General features: G+C 40.3%; 1 protein-coding gene across 1 annotated transcript in view; it reads right to left on the bottom strand.

Moving 5' to 3' along the window:
• Window positions 1-5,682: 5,682 nt before the first annotated feature.
• diaph2 (diaphanous-related formin 2) overlaps window positions 5,683-24,785 on the bottom strand; it is a 462,996-nt gene continuing 443,893 nt past the window's right edge. The window contains 1 exon segment of the mRNA XM_088080903.1: window positions 5,683-10,631. Coding sequence (XP_087937029.1) covers window positions 10,567-10,631 — 65 coding nt within the window. The 3' untranslated portion in view covers window positions 5,683-10,566.

The raw sequence follows: 24,785 nt of genomic DNA, 5'->3' as shown, positions 1-24,785 counted from the left end.
TCTAAGTGGTTTTCAGCCATTTTTAGGAGGGGTCACATTTTGACTTTTTTCGCCATACTATACTATTGCCTTGTTGGCCATTTTTTGGATGTGCTAAATTTTGAAGGTTTTTGGCCTTTTTTGACCTTTATTCCCACTTTGTATACTATAACGCATCTCTACAAGTTATTCTAAGTGGTTTTCAGCCATTTTTAGGAGGGGTCACATTTTGACTTTTTTCGCCATACTATACTATTGCCTTGTTGGCCATTTTTTGGACGTTGCTAAATTATGACGTTTCTGGCCTTTTTTGAAGTTTATTCCCACTTTGAATACTATAACGTATATCTACAAGTTATTCTAAGTGGTTTTCAGCCATTTTTATCAGGGGTCACATTTTGACTTTTTTCGCCATACTATACTATTGCCTTGTTAGCCATTTTTTGGACGTGCTAAATTTTGAAGGTTTTTGGCCTTTTTTGAAGTTTATTCCCACTTTGTATACTATAACGCATCTCTACAAGTTATTCTAAGTGGTTTTCAGCCATTTTTAGGAGGGGTCACATTTTGACTTTTTTCGCCATACTATACTATTGCCTTGTTGGCCATTTTTTGGACGTTGCTAAATTATGACGTTTTTGGCCTTTTTTTGACCTTTATTCCCACTTTGTATACTATAACGCATATCTACAAGTTATTCTAAGTGGTTTTCAGCCATTTTTAGGAGGGGTCACATTTTGACTTTTTTCGCCATACTATACTATTGCCTTGTTGGCCATTTTTTGGACGTGCTAAATTTTGAAGGTTTTTGGCCTTTTTTGAAGTTTATTCCCACTTTGAATACTATAACGTATATCTACAAGTTATTCTAAGTGGTTTTCAGCCATTTTTAGGAGGGGTCACATTTTGACTTTTTTCGCCATACTATACTATTGCCTTGTTGGCCATTTTTTGGACGTTGCTAAATTATGACGTTTTTGGCCTTTTTTTGACCTTTATTCCCACTTTGTATACTATAACGCATATCTACAAGTTATTCTAAGTGGTTTTCAGCCATTTTTAGGAGGGGTCACATTTTGACTTTTTTCGCCATACTATACTATTGCCTTGTTGGCCATTTTTTGGACATGCTAAATTTTGAAGGTTTTTGGTCTTTTTTGAAGTTTATTCCCACTTTGAATACTATAACGCATATCTACAAGTTATTCTAAGTGGTTTTCAGCCATTTTAGGAGGGGTCACATTTTGACTTTTTTTCGCCATACTATACTATTGCCTTGTTGGCCATTTTGTGGATGTGCTGAATTTTTAAGGTTTTTGACCTTTTTTGAAGTTTATTCCCACTTTGTATATTATAACACGTATCTACAAGCTATTCTAAGTGGTTTTAAGCCATTTTTAGGAGGGGTCAAATTTTGACTTTTTTCGCCATACTATACTATTGCCTTGTTGGCCATTTTTTGACGTTGCTAAATTATGACGGTTTTTGGCCTTTTTTGACCTTTATTCCCACTTTGTATACTATAACGCATCTCTACAAGTTATTCTAAGTGGTTTTCAGCCATTTTTAGGAGGGGTCACATTTTGACTTTTTTCGCCATACTATACTATTGCCTTGTTGGCCATTTTTTGGACGTTGCTAAATTATGACGTTTTTGGCCTTTTTTTGACCTTTATTCCCACTTTGTATACTATAACGCATCTCTACAAGTTATTCTAAGTGGTTTTCAGCCATTTTAGGAGGGTCACATTTTGACTTTTTTTGCCATACTATACTATTGCCTTGTTGGCCATTTTTTGGACGTGCTAAATTTTGAAGGTTTTTGGCCTTTTTTGAAGTTTATTCCCACTTTGAATACTATAACGCATCTCTACAAGTTATTCTAAGTGGTTTTCAGCCATTTTTAGGAGGGGTCACATTTTGACTTTTTTCGCCATACTATACTATTGCCTTGTTGGCCATTTTTTGGAAGTGCTAAATTATGAGGTTTTTGGCCTTTTTTGACCTTTATTCCCACTTTGAATACTATAACGCATCTCTACAAGTTATTCTAAGTGGTTTTCAGCCATTTTTAGGAGGGGTCACATTTTGACTTTTTTCGCCATACTATACTATTGCCTTGTTGGCCATTTTTTTGACGTGCTAAATTATGACGTTTCTGGCCTTTTTTTGACCTTATTCCCAATTTGAATACTATAACGCGTGTCTAGAAGTTATTCTAAGTGGTTTTCAGCCATTTTTAGGAGGGGTCAAATTTTGACTGTTTTTGCCATACTATACAATTGCCTTGTTGGCCATTTTTTGGACGTGCTAAATTATGATGTTTCTGGCCTTTTTTGAATTTTATTCCCACTTTGTATGCTATAACACGCATCTACAAGTTATTCTAAGTGGTTTTCAGCCATTTTTAGGAGGGGTCACATTTTGACTTTTTTCGCCATACTATACTATTGCCTCGTTGGCCATTTTTTGGACATGCTAAATTATGATGTTTCTGGCCTTTTTTTGACCTTTATTCCCACTTTGAATACTATAAAGCGTCTCTACAAGTTATTCTAAGTGGTTTTCAGCCATTTTTAGGAGGGGTCACATTTTGACTTTTTTCGCCATACTATACTATTGCCTTGTTGGCCATTTTTTGGACGTGCTAAATTTTTAAGGTTTTTGGCCTTTTTTTGACCTTTATTCCCACTTTGAATACTATAACGTGTCTCTACAAGTTATTCTAAGTGGTTTTCAGCCATTTTTAGGAGGGGTCACATTTTGACTTTTTTCGCCATACTATACTATTGCCTTGTTGGCCATTTTTTGGACGTGCTAAATTTTTAAGGTTTTAAGCCTTTTTTGACATTAACTAAATGCACTCTATGATAATATTGTGGGTGTTGATAAGAGTCCCATGCGTGTATTGATAGTGGAGGGGTGGCTTATAATAAAAGCAGTAGAGGGTTGCGTCAAGCACGATGACGGCATTAACGCAACTAAGACTCACAACACAGGCGTAGCTTCAGGCAGGACCACAGCAGTGGCAAAATCAAGGCCACAGTCAGGACAAGCTGGGGATACAGTATCAGTGCAGCCACAGCACGAGCATGACCAAAGGCAGGAACCCCATCACCAGCACAGCCATCACCACTATCAAGCACAGCCAAGGTTGCTGCCAGGATCCGGGAAAACTAGGAGACAAGGGAGAGGAAACAGAGTTAGTGCAATGCAGTAAACAGACATAAGCATTTTCTAGTGGAGGGAGTAAGAGAAGGAAATGGAGCTCAGTGTATTAGTTCAACTAAAACACAGGAAACTTGTGCTCCAGAAAAGGATAAGCGCTCCATGAAGAACCTAGGGTCACTTATCAGCAATTATGACTTAAGTATCAAGGCCAGAAAGCAACAGAAAGAAAGAAAGAAAGAGGAGGCAGAGCCTTTCTTGGCCTTTATTGCCACTTTGTATACTATGACGCGTCTCATCAAGTTATTCTACATCCGACATTTTCATTACATACCATCAAACCACCATTTTAATCACATTTACTGAATACATTTATTTGCATTTTTTGACTTTTAACATGACATTTTTCAACAACTTATTACCACACTTTTCATGGTGTACAGGGATTTTTTTTTCCTCTTTCTTTTGCTCTAGTACAACATTTGGCTAATCAAAATATAACAACTGGAGCTAAGGCTAATGTTGTGATACTGTATCCAGCACTGGTACTTCTCTATATTGTACGCATTGTAGTATTTGGTCAGCTTATCTGACATACTTTGAGAGACAACACTGAGCTTTTCATGGCACACAAACCTACAGTACTATATATAAGAAAATTATTTTGCAGACAAATTCAAGGCATCCTTTTGCCCTGAAGACACGCATATGTGCATTTTTCAAGCTGTCATGTCCGAGTGTAAAGTGCTTCTTTAAAAAAGATAGAAATCTTATTCAAGCAGCACCTTGCACTTAGAATTAGCTTAGGTAAGGAGGGCATCGTTACTGTCTGCTTTGTCTCATCTCCATAATGTTTGCGTATTCTTAAGTAGAAAGAAATTCAAAAAGGAAACATAATTATGTTGTACTCACGCTGACAACTGATCTGTCACAGGCGCATTAGAAACTCGTCTGTGTATAGCTTGAAGAAAGAGGGTGGGGAGAAAAAAGAGAACTTGTGTGGGCCTAGCTCATCTCTCAGACTCTGACAAGGCTACTTACCTGGAGGTTATAAAAGTAAAAAAAGAAAAAACAGGATAAGATAAATAAATAAGTAATACCTGCCACGTACACAGAAACTGTACCCCTAAGCTCATTAGCCCAACACACTTTCTGAATCTCATTCCTTGTTCCACCGTTCCAACCAAGACAGATCTCTCACCCTCGGTACAAAGCGCAATTACACCAGACCAGATAAATATAGCATGGGGTGTATAATCTTTCTGAATCACCTGGAAAGTCAAGAAGATAAAAACGCCGCCCTTCTCTATTGCTGCAACGCTGGTTCCTTGTAAGGAACTAGGTTGGCCTCCTTCAGCATGTTTACTTGCAGCCAAGTACAAATTAACCTCCCAAGATCAACAATAAACCTAATTAGAGTTGTGTTCTGCAGCACACATCTCTAAACACAGATCACAGCTTGTTGAGAGATGAATCTCCATCTGTCTGGCTGCACACTGGGAGGAGGAGAGACTCTGAGAAAATCAGTCCCAAGATTCGCAAAGTGAAGCTTTGTGTGTTTCTGCGTGTGTGAGCAGGAAGAGAGTGAGTGAGGCCCTTGTGGCCATGGGGTTACCTCTCCATGTCAGCCTTTATTTTATGATGTCATGCTGCAGCAGGGAAGTGAGACATGGCACATGCAGAGAGAACACGCCATTGGATTGAGTTTGTTTGCGGGGTAGGGGTATAACGCTAACGGGGTAGGACAGGAACAGCTCCGCTCTGCCATTTGACACTCACTCCTGGGACCTAGGCAGCCAGACAGAGAGGAAACAGAAACAGGAGAGTCAATATATCTCACATACTGAAGCACGCAGACATACACAGGTTAATTTTTCCACATTTGCTACTCTAATATAAAATATGGTCTCACTTTTTGATTATTAATTATAAACTCAGATTGCCTCTAACAGAATCAGGCACAATACTTGTTTCTACAAGAGTTGAAATACACAGAAAATGTCTCCCTGGTCATATTAAATCCTTTAGAATCAAATAATAAAAAAAAAAAAATTGAATTTTACACTTACGTTTCCTGTCCTTTGAGTTGGGGCCGAGAAAATTTGTAGTCACGGGGGATTTCAAGGTCTGAAAAAATGATTAAAAAGGGCAATTTTTCTAGATATGTATTTTTTGACTCTGCAGTAATTTCCCTAAGCTGCCATTGGACATGACAGCATTATCACTTTGCCTTTGACACTGTGCAAGATAAAGCAGGTAGGGCACCAAGGTCCAAATATGTTACTTTTATAGGTAGGAGCTGTCCCATTCATCATGTGCTTACACCTAGAGCTCTGTGTAATCCCTGTCCATAAGTCAGCGTGTGCCAGGTATCTTCTTGCCTGCCACAAAGTAAACCGAGGATGTAATTTTAGACGAGAGTATCTGGAAAAACAAAAGAAGACTTTAAAAAAACAATAAGTGATAGGGACACATTCTCGTACATCTAACTTGTAAATATGTAAATACATAAATGAAATGCAGAAAGACAAAGAGTATCTTTCAGAAGTCAGTTTATATAACAAAGTGGTTATTATTTAGTATCATATTCCATTACATATTTTATGGAAGGACAGTGTGCATAACCATTTTGTTTTTTCATGTTCTTAAGGATACAAATAAACTTAAAATGTTACAAATATAAATGTTTCTTAAGACAATAAAACATACCCAATGACAACAAGGAGGGTAGGCAGGGATATGGCAGCTTACACATCATGGTCGGACAGGGTTTGTCAACAGTTATGAGCGTTGTTTGTTGATACAGCCGCAATTGGTCTTCCACAAATCAATAGTAAGCACTCACAAAGTAGGAAAGAACTGGATATGTGGCAGCTGGAACTATTTACCAAAAGAAATACTTTGCAAATAGTTCACTCTGTTAGTGGCAATGTCGTGTTCAAACATCTGAAACAACTCAGCCTGAGCAGAATATCTTGTGAGGTAAAGTGCACAGTGAGTGTGAGTTAGATTGCAAACTTTTCTTTTTAATTAAAGCGTTTGCCAACTTTCACCACCAAAATGGCACCTTTTTACTTTTTTTTTTTTTTTTTTGATAAATCTTTCATACCCCTGCCTCCTCATTCTTACAATTACCATGAACACAAGTCATATCACCGGATCAGGTTGTTAGTCACGAGCTAAAAGACAATGGGATGATCGGCCCAAACACAGAGGCCTGTTTTCACACAAACGATGGAACAATTCAGGTTCTTTGACCCGAGACTCTCTGCTATTTTCTATATAAACACATACTTCTGATTATCCTAAAAGATGAAATTTGGAGGGGGGGGGTATAACAATCACTTAGAGGGATGAGTTTCAGTTTTTTTCAGTTTTGCATTGTTATAATAATTCAAAGAGATCATTGTTGTAGGAGAGATGCACAATCTGACACTGCTAACAACGTAGATCTTAAGGCCCTGACACACCAAGCCAATGGCCTGCCGTCGGTCAATGTTCGGCCGTCAGTGAGCGTTTAGTGCTCTAGTCTCTGCAGTGTGTCCTGTTCTGTTGGCTCCCACTTTGCTGATTTAGCATGTTAAATCGACAGTGGAGCATGTCGCTGTATCAAATCAGTCTGATTGGCAGTTCAGATCAGAAACAGAAATGTAAGACGAATGTAATGTAAGGTGTTGTTATGTTATGTAAGACCTTTTTTCTTTAGCCATTGAGCTTTTAAGCTTAAATGTTTTCTGGTAGTTTGTGTTATTGTTGACTTGTGCACATTAAATATGCTTTGTTATTTTCAACGCATCAGTTGAATTTGTCGCGGCTAGTTCTTTGCCGTCGGTTTGGTGGGTCTGGGCGTTAAGCTCGTTACGTTTTACAATGGCATCATGACAACATTATTCAAAAAAGCCCCCAAAAAAACACGACTCATGATCATTTTGTTATCACATCAAAATACCCTATGTTGAATGACAGTTCTAAATTGGATCAATGGCTATTTAACAATGGTTCAAATAATAATTTAAAAAATGTACTTTTTATGTCTGTACAATCATCCTCATACTTTGACAAAAAAAAAGATACCTGTACTCCCTTTGATATACAAAACAGAATCAAAAACAAAGCAAAAAAAAAGGGATTTTTTTCTCATTGTACAGTTAGAACTGTCTCCCCCCTCGTTCCCACAAAAAAATTGGCACGTTAACAAAAATTCAAATTGATTAATTAATCAAAAATGTTTCTTTCAAATCGTCAACCCCAAACCACTGGTTGTTTTGGCATGTACAGTATCCAATTAGTTTTCAGCAGACACTGGTGTTGAACTGAAACAATATTTTAAGCTGTACAGGCGATGTGGTGTTGAGGACAGAGGGCAGATTGCGATTTGAAAAAGGAAATTACTGCCTCTGATGGCACATCTCTGTCTCTGCTGTATACAACACACCCTTAAAACTCCTATCCACGCAGAATCCCTTATGCGGAAACCTCATTCTCTATGCTCTCTCCGTGCGACTGCTCGAACCTTATATTCGCAGGAGAATTATTGTCTTCTTAAATATGCAGACTTCTCAGAGCATTGTGGATGCACCTTGAGCCGAGATGATGTGTAAAATTGCATTTTTAGAAGCATGCAGACCAGGAGAGGAGGCATCATGAAACAGACACATCACAAGCAGCACTGGCAGATTGTTTAAATGAAAAATCTCCATCTATTCAGCCCAAGAGTCAAGCACACTGAATCCTATTTTGCCTGGGTTCCTGTTCTGATTACTGAGCTGGCATGGCGCATGCACTCAAGCACACACGCACGCGCACACACACACACACACACACACACAAGCATACACACACAAAGCCTAAAGCAGCGTTATGGTATTACTAAAGTAACTCGTGTTGTGGTAAAAAGGGTCACTTATGCTATTAGTGCTGGGGAATTGGAGGGTGTTTGGAGACTCCCTTGCTAAGACAAGCATTATGTCTTCTGTGGCCCTTAGTCGATTATTGTGGTGGTGCCCACTCTCCATGTGGATTCAATGGTTGTTTTTAGTAGCATCTGCTTAAGTTTTAGGGCAGTTGAGGGGACAGGGCCGCCCTAGGCATGAATATATGAATAAAGAGTTCACAAGAAGAAACTGTGTGACAGTAGCTCCTTACAGAGGAACAAAGCTCACAGCGAAGTTTTAAGTATTTTGTACATGAACACAAAGCATCTGGGGCCAGATGCATGAAACTCTGCGCAGATTCATAACTTAAACTGTGTGGAGGCACAAAGACAAAATGTGCATGTGCATTGTTTTGGTCGGCTTTTTAAAGAATGTTTCTGTTTTCTAATTCTCAATTCTTGTGGCACATGCACGAGCCTAATTTGCACTTCAGCAGGTAGCAGTACATGGATGTAGAAACGCCTTTAAATATCCCACATCACACTTGTGTCTCTCCACCACTTATTATACCTGTCAGTGAGAAATACGGCAAAGAAAGTGCAATTTTGCCAGCTGCCTTATATTGGTTAGATTTTCCAATGGTGCCAGAGCATGGCTGTGGATATTTGTAGCGTCGGTACCACTAATTCATCACATGTTCCTGCAAACCATTATCATGGCAAAATCTGAATCATCATTATTATTAAACTTCAGAAAGATGATCAATGATTCATTCATGGCGCTCATGTTGAAACTGACTTTACAAAGTGCTTCACGATCCAGGATAAAATTAAGAAATCATTAACGGAGATGATAGTTTAAATGTCAATAAAAAGTGATTAAATTCATCACTTATAAATAATTTAAAATTAAGTTCATCACATTTGAGTTGACATTTTACAGAATGCTGTTCAGCCTGATAGAACAACACAGTAAGTGCAATTTGCAAACAAGCTAAAAAGGCATTTTACTCTCAGTGTTCATCTGCAGCTATCTCAGCTAAAACCATGAGTGTGCCTGGTGTAAAGTATGCCTGAGGTGCGTGCATCGCCCCTGCACATTTTTACTCAAAAAATACTACTTTATGTGTGGCAAAAGCATGGTTTTTGTGTGTATGATTCGTTCATACATCTGGCCCCAGGTGTTTGTTTCACTGCTGAAAGCTTCGTAAGTGTGAAAAATACATTCTACAATATTAATTTACCAACTGAAATTTGAGCTGGCATGTTGTCTGCTGCTTAGCCCTGTAAATATTAGTTAATGTTCTGAAAGCGGGAAAAAAACCTTAAAATTTGCTGAGGGAAATCTAAGGAGAGTGAACTACTCACCATTTGTCTCCATTTTTTTTAGAGCCATCATATATATTAAAAAAAAAAAAAAAAAAACAGGGACTGAAATAGATTAAAAACGTTGTAATACCACTGTACAATCAAGCTACCCCCACTGGAAACCTGTGTGACCGCAGGAAAGGTCAAAGGGTCGTGTTAGCTCCTTTCGGCAGTTATATGCATTTAGAAATGTGTCAGTCTCTCACGTTAACAGCCAAAGCGACCTTGGGACAGAGATCGGCACCCGAAGGCATTGGTTAGTTATTACAAACTAAAAATAAAATGCATCCTGTCAAAAAGGAGACTACAGTTTCAGGATCCATGAGTCACATGCTCTGAAATATCAGCGCAGTCAGGGGCCAGCTCGGGAGGCTTTGTGGGATATGTAATGAAATTAAATGATTCATGTGGACTCTTTGTACATTTACTTGTAAAAAAATGTCTTGATGTTGGTAGAGGGAAGGATTGGCAGAAAAAAAAAAGTTGCAACCACTCCCTCTGCCGTGAGGGTTCAGTGCTTGTTGAAGAAAATGTCGTCAGGTTTTGGGCTTGCCGACATGAGTGCTGAATCCCCGTCTTGCATTTAAAGGACAGCTGGCCCGCTTCCCTTTGCTGAATGCGGTATGTGTGGTATATTTTTCAGAGCGGTAAGCGTACGCTATGGTGCAGTCCTTCTCGGCAGAATGTCTATTTGAGAAACACTGCATGTTTCATAGTCAAAACTGTATGTGAACTTCAGTATTTTGATTTTAAAAAAAGGATTAGTAGAAGCCTCAAACTTGCAAGAATCAAAATGGATTTCCAAGCAAAGAAAAGCTCTCTTCAAAAACAGCAGCAGCCTTAAAAATGCGTTCTTTTTATAAATCAAAACCATCTAGAGAGGACATGAACATTTGGAGTGATGAGAGTGTTGAATAAATATGTAAGGCGTCAGATGCACCGCATGAAAATGAAATGTCTCTGTGATTTACTGTAGGTGCTTCAGTTCTGTGTGGCTTCTTTAGGCATTTTTGTTCCATACTTGGTGCTGTGTGTATGTGTGTGTGTATGTGTGTGTGTGTGTATGTGTGTGCGCTACAGTTACGGGGGTGGTCTGTCCCTTCTTCAGATGTCTTCCAGGTCTCCACCTCGCAGGCCTCTTTGGCACTTATCTAGCGTCTTGTGGTAGGCGCGGGCGATCATCGAGCTTGGTGATTTGCGTTGTGGCGTGAACGAGACCTTTCCAGGACTGCGCGGCGGTTGTCTATTCAGAGAAAAAAAAAAAAGAAACAGAGTGAGACTGAGAAAGCACAAGAAAGTGTTGTTACATTGATCCATACTGGCACGCGGGAGCTCAACCGAATGAAAGATTGTATAGAGAAACTAAGGGAGGCAGAGAAAAGAGACGGAGGAGGAGAGAAGAAACAACATGAGGCAAATCCAGGCTGATTGAAAACGGAGCAGCAGGGGAGGACCGAGAAACAGAAGAAGCTGCTGGAGTTGAGGTGCTTGTGTCTGGTGTCATAGTAACTCCATTCAGCTCCTGATCCAGGCTTGCACTCAAGAGCCCCTCGACTCCTGTCAGAAGCAGCATATGCACCGAAAACAAAGTAAAAGCACACATGCAGGCACGCACACACACAAACAGCTAAACAAGGTGGGTCAGCAGGGCAATGAGACTACACCAGCGTGTCTGTGGGATCTTAAATATTAAGAACTGATGAATCATAAAGCAATAATTAATAAATATGAAAAAGTCCTAAACACAAATTTAGGTTCCACATTTTGTTGCTTGTTGTCAATATGTTTATTTGTCCGATGTGTGCTGAAGTTTGCATCAATTTGTTTATTGTGTAAGGGCATAGTGGGGTTCCTGCTAGATTCGACATCGTGTGAAACACTGTCTTAAAACACTATTTTAAGACATGCTATACTATGACTTTTTTTTGGATCATACTGTACATTAACTTCACCTTAAATTCTTTCTGATTTTTTTACTAGGAATTTGCTACACATTTTTATGACATACTCTACTATGGCCTTTTCTTTAAAATATCTGTATTATATACTATGGCCTTTTTTAGATAATGACTTTCTCTTTTATGAAATATTTTTCTGACGTACTATTTTATGAATTTTTTGTGACTTTCAGTGGTGGGTCATAGGGAAATAATAGCTCGAATTTAACTAAAAAAAGAAATATTTTCCTCTCAAATAATTTCAAATCAGGTTTAGAAATGCACTTTAGAGGGAAATCTGAGCGTGCTTTAGAAACGACAAAATGAAATGGATTCGAATCATTGGTTAGATGGAGGGAAGTCCACCACAGTTCATCTACACATACTATCCACACAGTTTTGATACAAAACTGGTTGAAGATCAGTAAAATACTCCTTTAAGTGTAATGCTGATGAAACTGGTTAGAACTCAAAGTGGCAATGAGGTCTTAAAAGCATAAACAGGTACTGACTTTATCTTCAGGCTTCACATATACAGTTCATAAAAAACACAGACATGTAATGAACAAGGACTGCAAGACATGTTTGTGTCACGCAGTCATTCATAGTGATTCTGCGTGAGATTAAACATGCGACGATACCAACCTTCGATTCAAAAAATTCTAGTCGGAACCAACAAGCAGAGAAAATTCAAGGGAGGGAAAAGTAAAATTTGAAATTGGCTTCTTCACGCCTGGTGATTAGTGGCAGTGAATGTTTTACTACAGACTTTGTGGTCAGAAAGCACTTTGGGTTTCTCTGTTGCCAGTTCTATGACAGAGTCATACAAACACTGCCTCCCGTGCTATCCAACCGTGTCTGCCCAGAAATGCCCATGGCTTCTGCCGGGCAGCCAGGTGGCAGGTGGGGCCGGACAGAACCAGGAAGCATAGCCACGGAGATGACTGCAGGCACACCCACACAGGACTCCCTGGTGTTTCCAAGCGTGCCGCCACCACCATGCACATTACTCAGTGCCAGCTGTAGGGTGCCAGGCGTCCCGGGCTGGGCGTTGTTTAATGGCACTCGCTCCATCCATCATGTCAGGTAATGAGCTGAGAGTGACTGTGATGGCTAGGAACACATACACAAACTTGTGCACACACACACGCAGACTCCTATCATCACAGTGGAGAACAGAAAGCACTCCCTCAGATTGGATACAAAGCATCATGCAGATGGTGCACAGGAGGAGAGAGGGAGAGCGAGGGAGGGAAGGAACAGAAAGAGTGAAAGGAAGACAGATCGAGGTGTTTAGAAAAAAAAAAAGAAAACACGGATGAAAGGTTCTGTATTCTCTGCTTCTTTTCAGTTAAGGTAACGTACAGTAGGTGATCATTACAGCTAACATGTTCCGGCAGCGTGTCCGAAAACATCATCACTACTTATCCATGCACTCATTTTTACATCCACAGGTTGTGCTTCAGTCTGTAAACAGGACTTATACAACCCTCCTCCTTTCAAAACAAACATTCATCGCACACAAAAAAAGAAAGAACAGGGACAGAATTGAAAAAAAAGGAAAATAGATCATACACTATCCATCCCTGCCAGGCATCTGCAAGTCCAATTGCTGTAACCTCATTTCTGGGCAAGCAGTCCCCTTTAACCCTTAGTCTATCAGAGGAGCGTAAAAAACAGAGCCGGGAGAATACAGACCCTCTGTCTCTAATGCGGGGTCATCTCGGGCTACATCTATTACTGTAAATAGGATGGGAAAATAGACAGCACAAAGGATCAAAGAGACGACTATATGAAAAAAAGAGACTATAAATGAATTGGGAGACAAGAGGAATCATAAAAGAAAAACTGGAGCAATCCACAAACAGATCTATAAAAAAAATAGGGGGTTTGAATACAGGCTGCACGAACAACAACATAAATGCACATTATATTCAGAATACCCACCTTTCAAAAGAGTTTATCAGTATTATTGAAATACAACAGTCTGTATGGTTTGTATCAAGAGATTTGATTACAATAAAATATAACCAGCCTTCATGCTGCCATCAGCTCTCTTCACACATACTTATAGTGGTGATGGTTCGAAGCGCAGGTGTATTGATACTCATATGAGAACTGTGCGTTTCACAAGAGCACACGGTTGCTGTTTGCTTTGTTATTTCAAGAGGCAGCTATTTGTGTGCTGTTTAAACTGAAAACAATGCCGACCATTTAGTGTGACCACTTGTTAAAACCCCACAGAAACATGTATAGTGGGCCGCTTTTTTGTGGAATAACAAATGAAAAGTGCCCTTTTGGGGGTTACTTAAATACATGGGAAAGCTTTCGTCAAAGACTTCACAAAACAAGAGCGAAAAACTTCCAGCAAAATGCATTTCCCATCAGAGGATCCTTGAACGGAGAGCTATTGGCTTCTCATAAAGACTTTTCTGTTCCTATCTTCAGGTGCATAAAAGCCCATCTTTTCCCACCCCACATCAATCTATCACAACAATTGAACAAACAGCAGCCATTTCTACTGGGAGAGAAACATTACTACTAGCCTCTACTGAATTGAACGCTTAAAGCACACATACACACACACACACACACACACATACAGGCAGAGAGGGAAACAAAGTGAGACTGGGGGATAGGAGGAGAGATCCACACAAAAGACAAACTCTACGGTTATTTGGAGCACTGATTGCAACTCTTTCTACTCGCATTGGTTTTGATGGCTTCTTTACCTGCTTCTCCCAGCGGCAACATCTTTCCGAGTTACAGTAGGCGCGACACAGAGAAGCACAAGAACAGGAGGAGAAATTGACAAAAGAAGAGCAGGTATTCCAAGTTACAGCAGGGAGATGTTGGCATACCAGAACTTAATTAAATGCTGGCACCGTTGCTCAAAATGTTACTAAATGCACTGAGGATTTCAATGAAGGTGGGCAGATGGAGGGGGAAGTCACTGACACGCGCACAATCTCTCTCTGTCTCACACACACAGAAGGAAATGCATTGTTACTTAAGTGTTCAAGGGGTGCAGAGAAAAACAGCTCAATGCTTTGAGGAAGTCACACACACACACACACACACACACACACACACACACACACACACACACACACAGTTTCCTCATATCCTCACATGTATATCATGATGATCCCTGCCACAAGGGAGAGCCTCTGAATAAGACGGGGGTAAAAGGAGGAGGAGAGGACCCAAAGATTACTAAACAGTGAAAGCAGAGGCCTTAAGCCGGCGCAGTCAACTCCAACCTTCTCCCGACTGTTTGGAGGGCCTCCAGTGAGATGTCATTTCATGTTATGATAGAACCGCAGTTTCCCCCAGTGGATTCCCCCAAAAGAGATTAAATATCATAATGACTTTTGTGTTACTGTCATCTTTGGCTAATTACGTGGAATTACATCATGATAAGGCTCTATGATCCGCAAAAGACGGAAAAGCTGCCAGTCATCTATCAAACCCTTTCAGCGTGGGATACTTTGAGGAATTGCCTCTCAGTGGCCAGTATAAACAGGAAGACTTTTAGAGGGATTATGCTATGTTAGTTAAATATCATCTGCATCAGACCCTGAGCCAACATCTAAACATGGTACTCGCATTCATCAAGGCCACAATAACAAGGTCAGGCTCACATAATCACCCATCATGTGTGTAAATAGCTGCAGAAGGCAACCAGGATGCATCATAAGGCATGACTGGAGCTGCATCTATTTTAGAGTATCTGTGCAAATCATGCACTCACTGTTGTTTGTGCTAAACAAGTGAGCGACAACATGACTGCTCTGACATGTCACCGCCTTTGTCTAATTCTCTACGTGTCGCTCCGCACTTCATATTTTGATGAGATAAAGAATAATAAAGGTAATTAGATATCTGCTCTCTGCACATCAACATGTTGTGTTTGCTCCTCTGTCAAAGGGTAGAGCGTCTGCAGCACTCGCAGCAGCAACAGCCGCAACCTTCTATCACCTCTTTTCATCTCCTGCACCTCCCTCCCCACTTCCCCTCTGCCAGCCTCCGAGCTACAGAGTAATGGAACTCCCTACACAGAAACAAGATACGGTGTATAAATGGGATGCAGAGGGAGAGAAGCTATTTCTTCCCACTGAAAGTTATGGGCCGGGTATCGCAAAACTACAGTCGTGGCAAACACAGCCCCTCGTTCACTGGTAAGAGTAATCACCCCAACCAGGGAGCAGGGGAGGGGGGGTGGTGCAACTGAAGAAAAGGTGAGTTCAGTTTGGAGAGCTGGGGGAAAAGCAGGGGGGAGGACGATGAGGATCGGGGTGGGTCACAGAAGAAAAAAGTGTCAGTGACCCCTTTCTCTCTGATGGTACTCTGATTAATAACAAGCAGCTAAAATGTATACAAACCAACGCATGGTGCAAGATTAAAGGAATAAAAGCCCCAAATGCTGTCTCTCAGCCATGGCACTATATAGGTAATACTTATTGTTTTCTGGGTTGTTTTTTTTTGTTGTTGGTTTGTTTGTTTGTTTTTTACGGAAAAAAATATCTAGGTTCTCAAAAAAGAAAAGATTGATTTGAACCATTTTCTCTCTCCAAGTGTCCAAAAGTTGTTGATTTTTTTCCAGCTGTAAGAAAACACCGCAACTTACGATAAACAAAGGTCACCTGGCTCCTGGTAACAAAAATTGAAGAGAAAAAAAAACAAGATTTTGTGGTAGAGTTTCTCCAAGTAAGAAATAAATAAATAACGATAAACATTTGAACAAAGTGAACTACATTATGGTTGCAGTGCAAATAGTATCTTTATTGAATTTACTTAAATTTCTACTTAAATCAAATTTTCATGTCTTTAAAATACACATCCAAAAATGCATATTCTATATGTTAACGTCCCACATGAAAGATGTACTTCAACTGCAGAATAAGTGCACATGTTACATTCAATTTATGAAGAAAACGTTGTTTTTCTCTCACCCCCCAACAATGAACGGAGGACTCAAAAACGTGAAGGGGGGCAGCGCTTAGCAACAGCAAAATATATCAAAACAGCCATTTACAAACTCAAACATAACTGGTGCGGTATAATCCAAGGCTCATTTATCCAGCTGTATGCTGAAATATTACAATCTAAAATACATCAGTACAGACTGTCTCATGCATGGCTGGGTAGCTTGCTGGGCAAGTGGCTGCGTTTGAACTCACCGCTTTAAGCAGCACTCATACACATGCATGTGCTCAGGCACGCTCAGAGATCGCTTCTCGTAGGCGGAAGTGTTTTTTATCGTAATGTTTTTAGTTAAAGCACGTATGAGTTTAGGACTGGGTAAATGGGACTTGGACTATATTGTACCAGTGATGTGAAAGTCTGTAAACTAATGTTTTGATATAGTCTTGCTGTTGTTAAACAGGATCCACAGTGACTTTTTTACAACTTGTAAAAAATGTTTGTCTTTTTTTGAAATTCTCCATTGTCTGTAGAGGCAAGCAAGCAAAGCCTTTATAAAGGTCAACATGCTGTTTGTTAAGTATCCTTAAAGCCAACACTCTGGTTTATGATTGCCTTGCTATTCCACTGACAAGGAAAAAGAAGTGCAAGTGTGCGACAAAATTTAGACATCCTTGCATGAGTACATGCACACTTACTACATTCTTTACTCTGTCTCACAAAAAGGACACACACACAACTTTTCAATGTTTCAGCTGTTGTGTTAAAGTTTGGGGACATTAGTTGACTTCTAATCTCAGGTTTTATCTAATTTACTGTATCGATATATCCGGTTTCTCTCATCCTGCCTCACCAACATTTTCACTTATTGATTCCCTATACGTCCTCGGATGACTTTCACAAATTCCCTGGGTAATAAACACGTTTCTTTCAAAGGCGGCTGTAAGTGGCTTATAGATATACTTAGCCAACCAACCTGTCTGCGAAGACAAGGATGCATCTGTGGTCCTCCCTGTCGAAACACAACATGCCTTATGGCAGCATTGTACTACGATCTGTGGAGGTTTATGGAGAAACTGTTCTCTCTGACTTCTCTCCAAAGTTTATCTGTATATAACCTATAGCTGCTGTTAGTTTTATTTTTTTTTAAGAAGCATCACCTGAAAGAGGGGAGTGTACAAATGTCAGGGGATCTGAGAGTGAGGGGGCTGCAATCCGGTGCTTGATGTGTTTTGGTGTGTTTTCTCAGCATGCCATAGCAGGCAGGGGCGATCAGAATGGCATGACAGAGGGAAATGCCTAAGACAGGCCTGGATAAACATGCTGAGGCAAGATACTGAAATTCCCCCCACTCTCTCTGTTTCTCACTTCCTTATGCACCACACTGTCTGTCTTGCATTTTCTCTTTTCAATTTCATTCTCCTGCTCTCCCCTACTTTTCTTTTTAATCCCCCTTATTACTGACATTACCTCCGATGTTTACTACAAAAAGCCGACCACTTGTGATTTCTAAACACCCAGGAAGCAACAGAAAGCAATCTAACCACTGACAGCGAATTTTAACTTGAAACGGACACTAAATCTCATAGTGCTCAGATTAGGCATGCATGTATACAAGTTCATGTTCCTGCTTGACAGTTTGTATACAGCACTTGGAGGCAAAGTGAGTTTAACTGACAGTCTGTTGAGATAAACTGTAATGAGGAGAGGTTTGCAGAGAGCAGTGTGGTCATAACACATGCAATCGGTTTTGACAGAGCAGGGATGTGGTTAATCTTTCCACGTTTCTATCACCACTCTATCTCAGTGGGTACGGTGATGTGCATGCCTGGCAATACTGGTGACTGACCCAGATAGTGAATACAGCCATTCTTCCCTCCCCAGCAGCCTCTCACGACTCTCAATCCCTGGTTTCCATTTAAGTTTCACACTCCCTTTGACAAAAACTGGGCTGTGCACCGTCACTCCACCAATGGCATCAGGGCTGATTTTCTTGCCATCGCCATGCTTACCACTTTTTTTCCTCCTCCCTTATTGCAACTAGTCCCATCTGTCCTCGTAGTGCTTTTATTGTCAAACATACTGTGCATAAATGCAGCCTATTTCTTTGCCGTGCTTCCACATGCACGCAGCATTTAATGTGCACACATTCACTTACTACCTTAACAACCGCACTGAAAAGAGCTTGGTCTGAGAGTGATGTCTCCCGACTGCTCGACACAAAAAATGTTTCAGGAGGGTAGGAAATCACGGCACATGTTTATGTACAAATGCGAGGGAAGAAAAGTACTAGTTTATCTTCTCAGTAGGTAAGCTCTGACAGGTCTCTACCAGGGACAAAACAGCAGGAGACAAGAAAAGAGGTTTTGCATGTGTTTTTGCAGGTAAAACCTGTGTGTAATCATATGCACTTTAAGCTCTGCGTGAATCTATGTGAGTGGTAATCTCAAAAAAATCCATTGTTCTCTTCGGAGCTTGGCTAACATTTGTTAGATTCGTGATTGAAAACAATAAGCCTGACAGACTACTGGTTGCACAGATTCCTCCTCGGGCCCCTCAGGTTCAGAGCTCCTTAAAATATCTCTGCTGGACTTGATTCCTCAGTCACGGAACAATGCCTCTTTGCATTCTGGGATGCGGCGGAGGCACACACAGCCCAAATGAACAGTTATATGAAAACACTTTTGCTATCGATCAGTGCCTGAGGCAAAACTCCCATTCATGATTGTCCTCTCAGCAGTCAAGTTTCAGGAGGCAGGCTTCAACCTAAGTATAACCATGAAAGAAAACAAATATCCTCGAAAGTAAATTCCTGAAAGTGCTAAGCACTACCCACCTGTTTGCCTGCTGTTTGAGTTTACTTTTCACTTTGACATTATCTCCTTACTTTGGCACAACACTTAAGTATACAGTGTAGCTCAGAAGTCGAGTGGTACTGGTATTGGGATGTGCAGTACATTTTGTGCTGTACAGGGAGCACTAGCATTTCCACCAGATTTGTACATTAACTCTAGGGCTAAAACTAAGTTATTTTCAAAATCAAGTTTTCTCTCAGTTTTTTAAATCAGATATTATTGGATTACATCCCAGAGTCCACAATGGCATCAACATATGTCCAGTTTGTGCAATGAAAAGCCAAAATCTGCTAAATATTTATTTTTTAATATTGTAATATATTACCAGGGACCATGCCTGAAAAATGACAAACCATAATTACCTCTGAAAACAGTGGCAAATCAGTTAATCGGGTAATCACTGCCTTTGCACTCATTCTGCAGTCTTATTTTACTCGAGTCTACTTTACGCATGGAGAGTCACTAGCAGTGTCAGAATATGTACACTAGACTGAAGCTTTTGATTTTGGGGCTTCACCAACAGCCGGAGACCACAAGGCGTGCAGGAGCCATGGAAAGCACAGATGGGGCCTGTAGCTGAGGCCTGCGTTTCACAGGCCTGCGCCAGGAGAGAGAGTAATCCATCAGGCCAGGGCACTCTGGTGCCTAGGGGGGCAGTCACTGACCCTATAAGACTGATTGGGTCTCTGTGGGAGGCCAGACCCCCTGACTACACGGACATCAGTGCCTGGCTTGCTCCACTGAGGCTTGATCTGAACTGGACCGAGCCAAAGCAGTGACCTGCTTCTGTTTGGACTCTGTGGAGGGAGCTATCTAGATCACGTATAATGTTCTGCAAAAATGTGTGAAAATACAGCCTAAACTAATGTATTACTACCAGATTCAGATTTATTTGACCACGTAAATTCTGCACAAAGAACCACACATCTTACATCTGAACTAAACACCCCTTCATATGCCAATATAGGTTAACCTTCTACCATAATAAATTCATGATATGTCCATATATTTAGCCTCGTGCCAACCCTGAAACTGACATAATTCTATTACTATAATTACATTGTGCTGTAGTTAATACTGTGTAAAACTTCAGATGAAGTGATAGGAATCTAATTACTTTATCCAACGGTCTTCTGAGCCGACGAGGTCAGAGACAGCATCAGCCAGACGAGCGGCTGCAACCTGCGGCAGCCAAGGCAAGCCACATGATTGACAGGTGAACGGGTAAACAGAGAGATAGTTAGACAAATGGAAGCTAAGATATAGTTTGACAGACAGATGGGAGCGTAAATGGATGGTTTGGCAGCATGATAAGGTAAATAGGCTGATGGATCACAAAACAAATGTGGGAGGAGGAAGGAAGAAAATAAAAGAGAAGGAAAGAAAAGAATGCCTGCCTGCAGACAACAAAAGATAGAAAGCCAGATAGTCTGATGAACACAGATGGATTGTGTTGATACACAGGGAGGTGGGGCGAGATCGATAGATTGTTTTATTCTATTTGCTTGGCAAACTGGAGATTTGATGTGGCTGGTATCAAGGCGATCTGCTTCTGACGACGCCAGGCGTGACTGTTACAGATGGCGAGATAGCGACACATCTCAATCTTTGGCTAGCTGGCTCAGTGCTGTCTATCTTAGCTGTAGTGCTAGCACCACCTTTGGTGTCATCACTTCTCAGCGTTATCAAAAAGGCCTCGGGGGCAATGTATCATTTCCAATAATCCCTAAACAGGATTTCAGATTGAGTGGGGATCTAAATTAGTGAGTGGGAATCACAAGGTGAAGGAAGGATGCCATGAGGTGGTATTGGCAAGCAGTGGTGGATCTTCCCATAAGGGATATAAGCAGCTGCCTAGGGCGCCAAACTCTCTCCCCCGACCTCCCACAGTTTCCTTTTTTTTACATTCAAAGACATTAAATATAGAGAGAAATTAGGAAGAGAAAGTAAGGAGGTAAAACCTATCTGAGGCGCAGTACAAAAACAAGACTTAAACAGTTTCCACATACCGTATTCTCCTATTGTTTTATTTATCATTATTGTTGTTTGTGTGATTTCTCATCAGCTCTTGTTCCTGTCAGTAATAAATACAATAAATACCCTAATTCCATAAAAGCTAGGACACTGTAAACTGTAAATAAAAACAGAATGTGATGACTTGCAAATCTCTTTTGACCTATATTCAATTGAATACAGTCCAGAGACACGATATTTAGTATTTAAACTGATAAACTTTGTGGTTGTTTTTTGTAAATATAAATAAATTCTGAATTTGAAGCCTGCAACATGCCTAAAAAAATTGCGACAGGCAGCAAAAGAATGGGAAAGCTGTGGTATGCTCAAAAAACACCAGTGTGGACCATTTTACAGGTAAACGGGTTATTTGGTAACAGGTTAAATATCAGCATTGGGTATTTGTAGTGTTTTCAATTGAAGAAAGGTCAAAAAATATTTTCAAATCATTTGCATTCGATTGTTTTTTTACACGGCATCCAAAGTTATTTGAATCTGGGGTTGTTAAGATGATACTAATTACATTTTTGTGGGGGCGGGGGCTTGCCTAGGGTGCTGAAAGACTTGGGTCCGGCACTGTTGGCGAGGAGCTGCAGCTTGGAGGGAAATGGAGAAGAGGCTAGGATTCTCTGCTTCTACTCAGATTTCAGAAAAACAAAATGGATGCCCTGACAACCCGACGCCTCATTACTGCTGCTTGCGTTTATCATGTCAAAATGGAAGACAAGGGTATGTGAAGTTTAGAGGCAAGGGCTCTCCTAGTTAGAAAGGTGGCTTTTCTCTGTGGCTGCTTGAGGGACATGGGGGTGCACTTCAACAGCCTTGATGAGTGTTGCAGGGCTTATAATAGACAGGAAAGGCCCAGAAAGCATGCCCTTTAGAGGTGCAGCATCTCTCACTGTCTGACAGCTTACAGGGCCTAGGCTGCACAATGACACCTTCACAGTGCGCTCGAGATGACACAAAAACACACACACGCACACACACACACACACGCTCACAGGTGCATAATGCTCAGACACGCATTCCCAGGAACGTGGATAAGTTTGGCAGCACGTGCACAATTACACACAAACATACATAAACACATCTGTGTGCACACTCGCACACTAATCCATCTGCGATGTGAAGATAATACCTGACAAGCGGAATCTCAGCATCATCCTGACAGTATTAATACCTATAAAACAAGCCAGGCTATAAAAACACCCTGCATTCACTCCAAGAAGGGGGTTATGGAAACAAACATCTGCTTGTGCCATGTTAAGAAAGCAGAACAACTCCCTCACTGTAAACAAAAAAATAGCTAAAGTCCCATCTCTAGGAATAGTGTTGGATTTCTGTCAAAACTAAACAGTAGGTGAAGAAGATGAGTAACCACCAGAGGTGGTTGTCTGAAAAAGAGTCTGCAGTACATGTGTCTGTCCAAGTGCAGGATGAAGGGCAGCACTGTCCATCACTCTTAAACAATTCCTCTTCCTGTTAATGTTGCGCTGTATTAGACTGTTGAAATCACTGTCCATTTACTGTTATTGCTCTTTTTGTATGCGTCTGTACAGTTATGGTAACAGACTCTCTTTTCACCTCCGCACACTTATATTTTGAGTGGAATTAGTTTGCCAAAAGACAGAAACACACAATAAACAAAGTAAAAGATGAATTTGACGTTTAGAATTAATATTATTTTTTAAATTTTCTATAGATTGTGCATTTAAATTTTTATTGTGAATTATTTTGCCATAATTGTTTACTGAAAAAGAATATCCTGCCAGCCCTATAGCATATATTGAAATTAAAAATTGCATAAGTAGAGGACAGTTATAAGATTTAAAAATTATATTTTCTGACATTTCTTAGACTCACCAATTTATCAGTTATTCAAAAAGAAGTGGCAGGTTAATCAATAATATAATTATGTTAGTTGCGGCCCTTCAGTATTGCATCATAAAATAATAATTTGGCAATTTAAACATTAACTGTTGGTGTTGTTGACTTAACCCTTTTAATAACTTAGTAAGTGAATATGCAAATGCATTAAGTGAAAAAAAATACAGGTACAGCAGTTCAGCAGGGAGTTACTGTTGAACATTTCACATAAATAAATAACTATTTCTGCATCTACATCACACTAACATGCAGTGATGTAATATGCACATTGATCATTATTTACTATATCTACAGTGACTCAATGAGATTAAGCTGTAGAAGTTTGGCTTTTTGCTACCAAATTACTTTTTAGCATCGACGGTCCAGCTCAATAAGACCTCCTCAAAGAATCTGCAAATGGTTAGAAAGCTGCTACAAGTTTTCCAGCAACAATCCCAGCCGCCATCCAATCTCAGGATTCTCTAGGACCCCTCACCACTGGTGCCTTAACCAAGTTAATAAAACATGGTGTTGTGTGTTATTTATTTATTAATTCCCTTTTTGATGTGTCCCAGCGCGCGGCGAGAGTGGTGGTAGAGATCATAGAAGGCTTTGCAAGCGAGCAGCCGCGCTCTCTCCTCCATGCCATCACCATCAGACCCATTTGGCCATGTGAAGATGCTCCCTTCTGTTCACATGGGGTGGGGAGGGGGTGCAGGAGGAGGGGGTGCGCCAGAAAGACTTTTCACTTTCTCTTTTAATATAAATGATTCATACTGAGAGATGCTCCCTCATGTACACAAAACACCGCAGCCCTTCCTGTGATGGGCTACACTTTGCTACCTTCATGTTTTTGCTTGTGCATCGCCTGTGTGGATGTCAACGTGAGTTCTAGTGTACAAGACTTGAAGTAAAGGCGGTAGCCGCAGAGCATATAGGCAGACTTTCACTTCATGTAGCTTTTAAATGAAATTATATGACGCTATTTATGAAATTCATCATAATTAACTACAATTGGAAATACCACCTCATGGTTGTATGCTTCTTCCAAAAGTTGCAATTTACATCCATGTCTGTAAAAACATGGATGCTTCACGTAAATCTTCACCTCAGAAGATCTATTAAGTCAACACAGTCTCAAAGTGGATACCCGAGATTAGTGTCAGCAATTTAGTATCTGAGCTGTATTTCCCCATTTCTGTTCCTGTGTTATGACATTGACTAACGGCGAGAAACTATTTTGATGTCAGAGTGAAGTTGACCTTTAACCTTTTGGGTATAAAATGGCATCACTTCATCATTTTATTCTATTAGACATTTCTTGTGAAATTCGGTCATAATTAGTGTAAGAATTTCAGATTTATGGCCAAAACCAAGTTTTGTGAGGTCTCAGTGACCTTGACCTTTGACCACAGAATTCTAGTCAGTTAGTGTTTGAGTCCAAATGGACGTTTGTGCCAAATTTGAGGACAATCTCTCAAAGCCTTGTTGAGATATTGGCCAGGTCACTCTTGAAAAAGATACCTCCAAATTGTAGCGAGTTTTTCGTTGACTCCAACTTTGTGCCAAAGATGAAGAAATTCCTTCAAGGCGCTTTTTAGATATTCACAAAAATGACAATGACACAATGTCATGGTGACTCTGACCTTTGAGTGCCAAAAGCTGATCAGGTTAATCTTGAGTCCAAGTGGACATTTTTGCCAAAATGAAAAAAAATCCCCCAAGGCATTCTTGAGATGTCACGTGCACAACAATTACACAGTAGAGTTAACGATAACCTTGTTCTTTGATCACCAAAAT

Source organism: Plectropomus leopardus, chromosome 8 (genome assembly GCF_026936395.1).
Source record: "Plectropomus leopardus strain MGB_pleo_1.0 chromosome 8, ASM2693639v1, whole genome shotgun sequence".
NCBI lineage: Eukaryota > Metazoa > Chordata > Actinopteri > Perciformes > Serranidae > Plectropomus > Plectropomus leopardus.
Note: the sequence above shows the minus strand (reverse complement) of the source record. Positions and strands in the feature narration are given on the sequence as shown.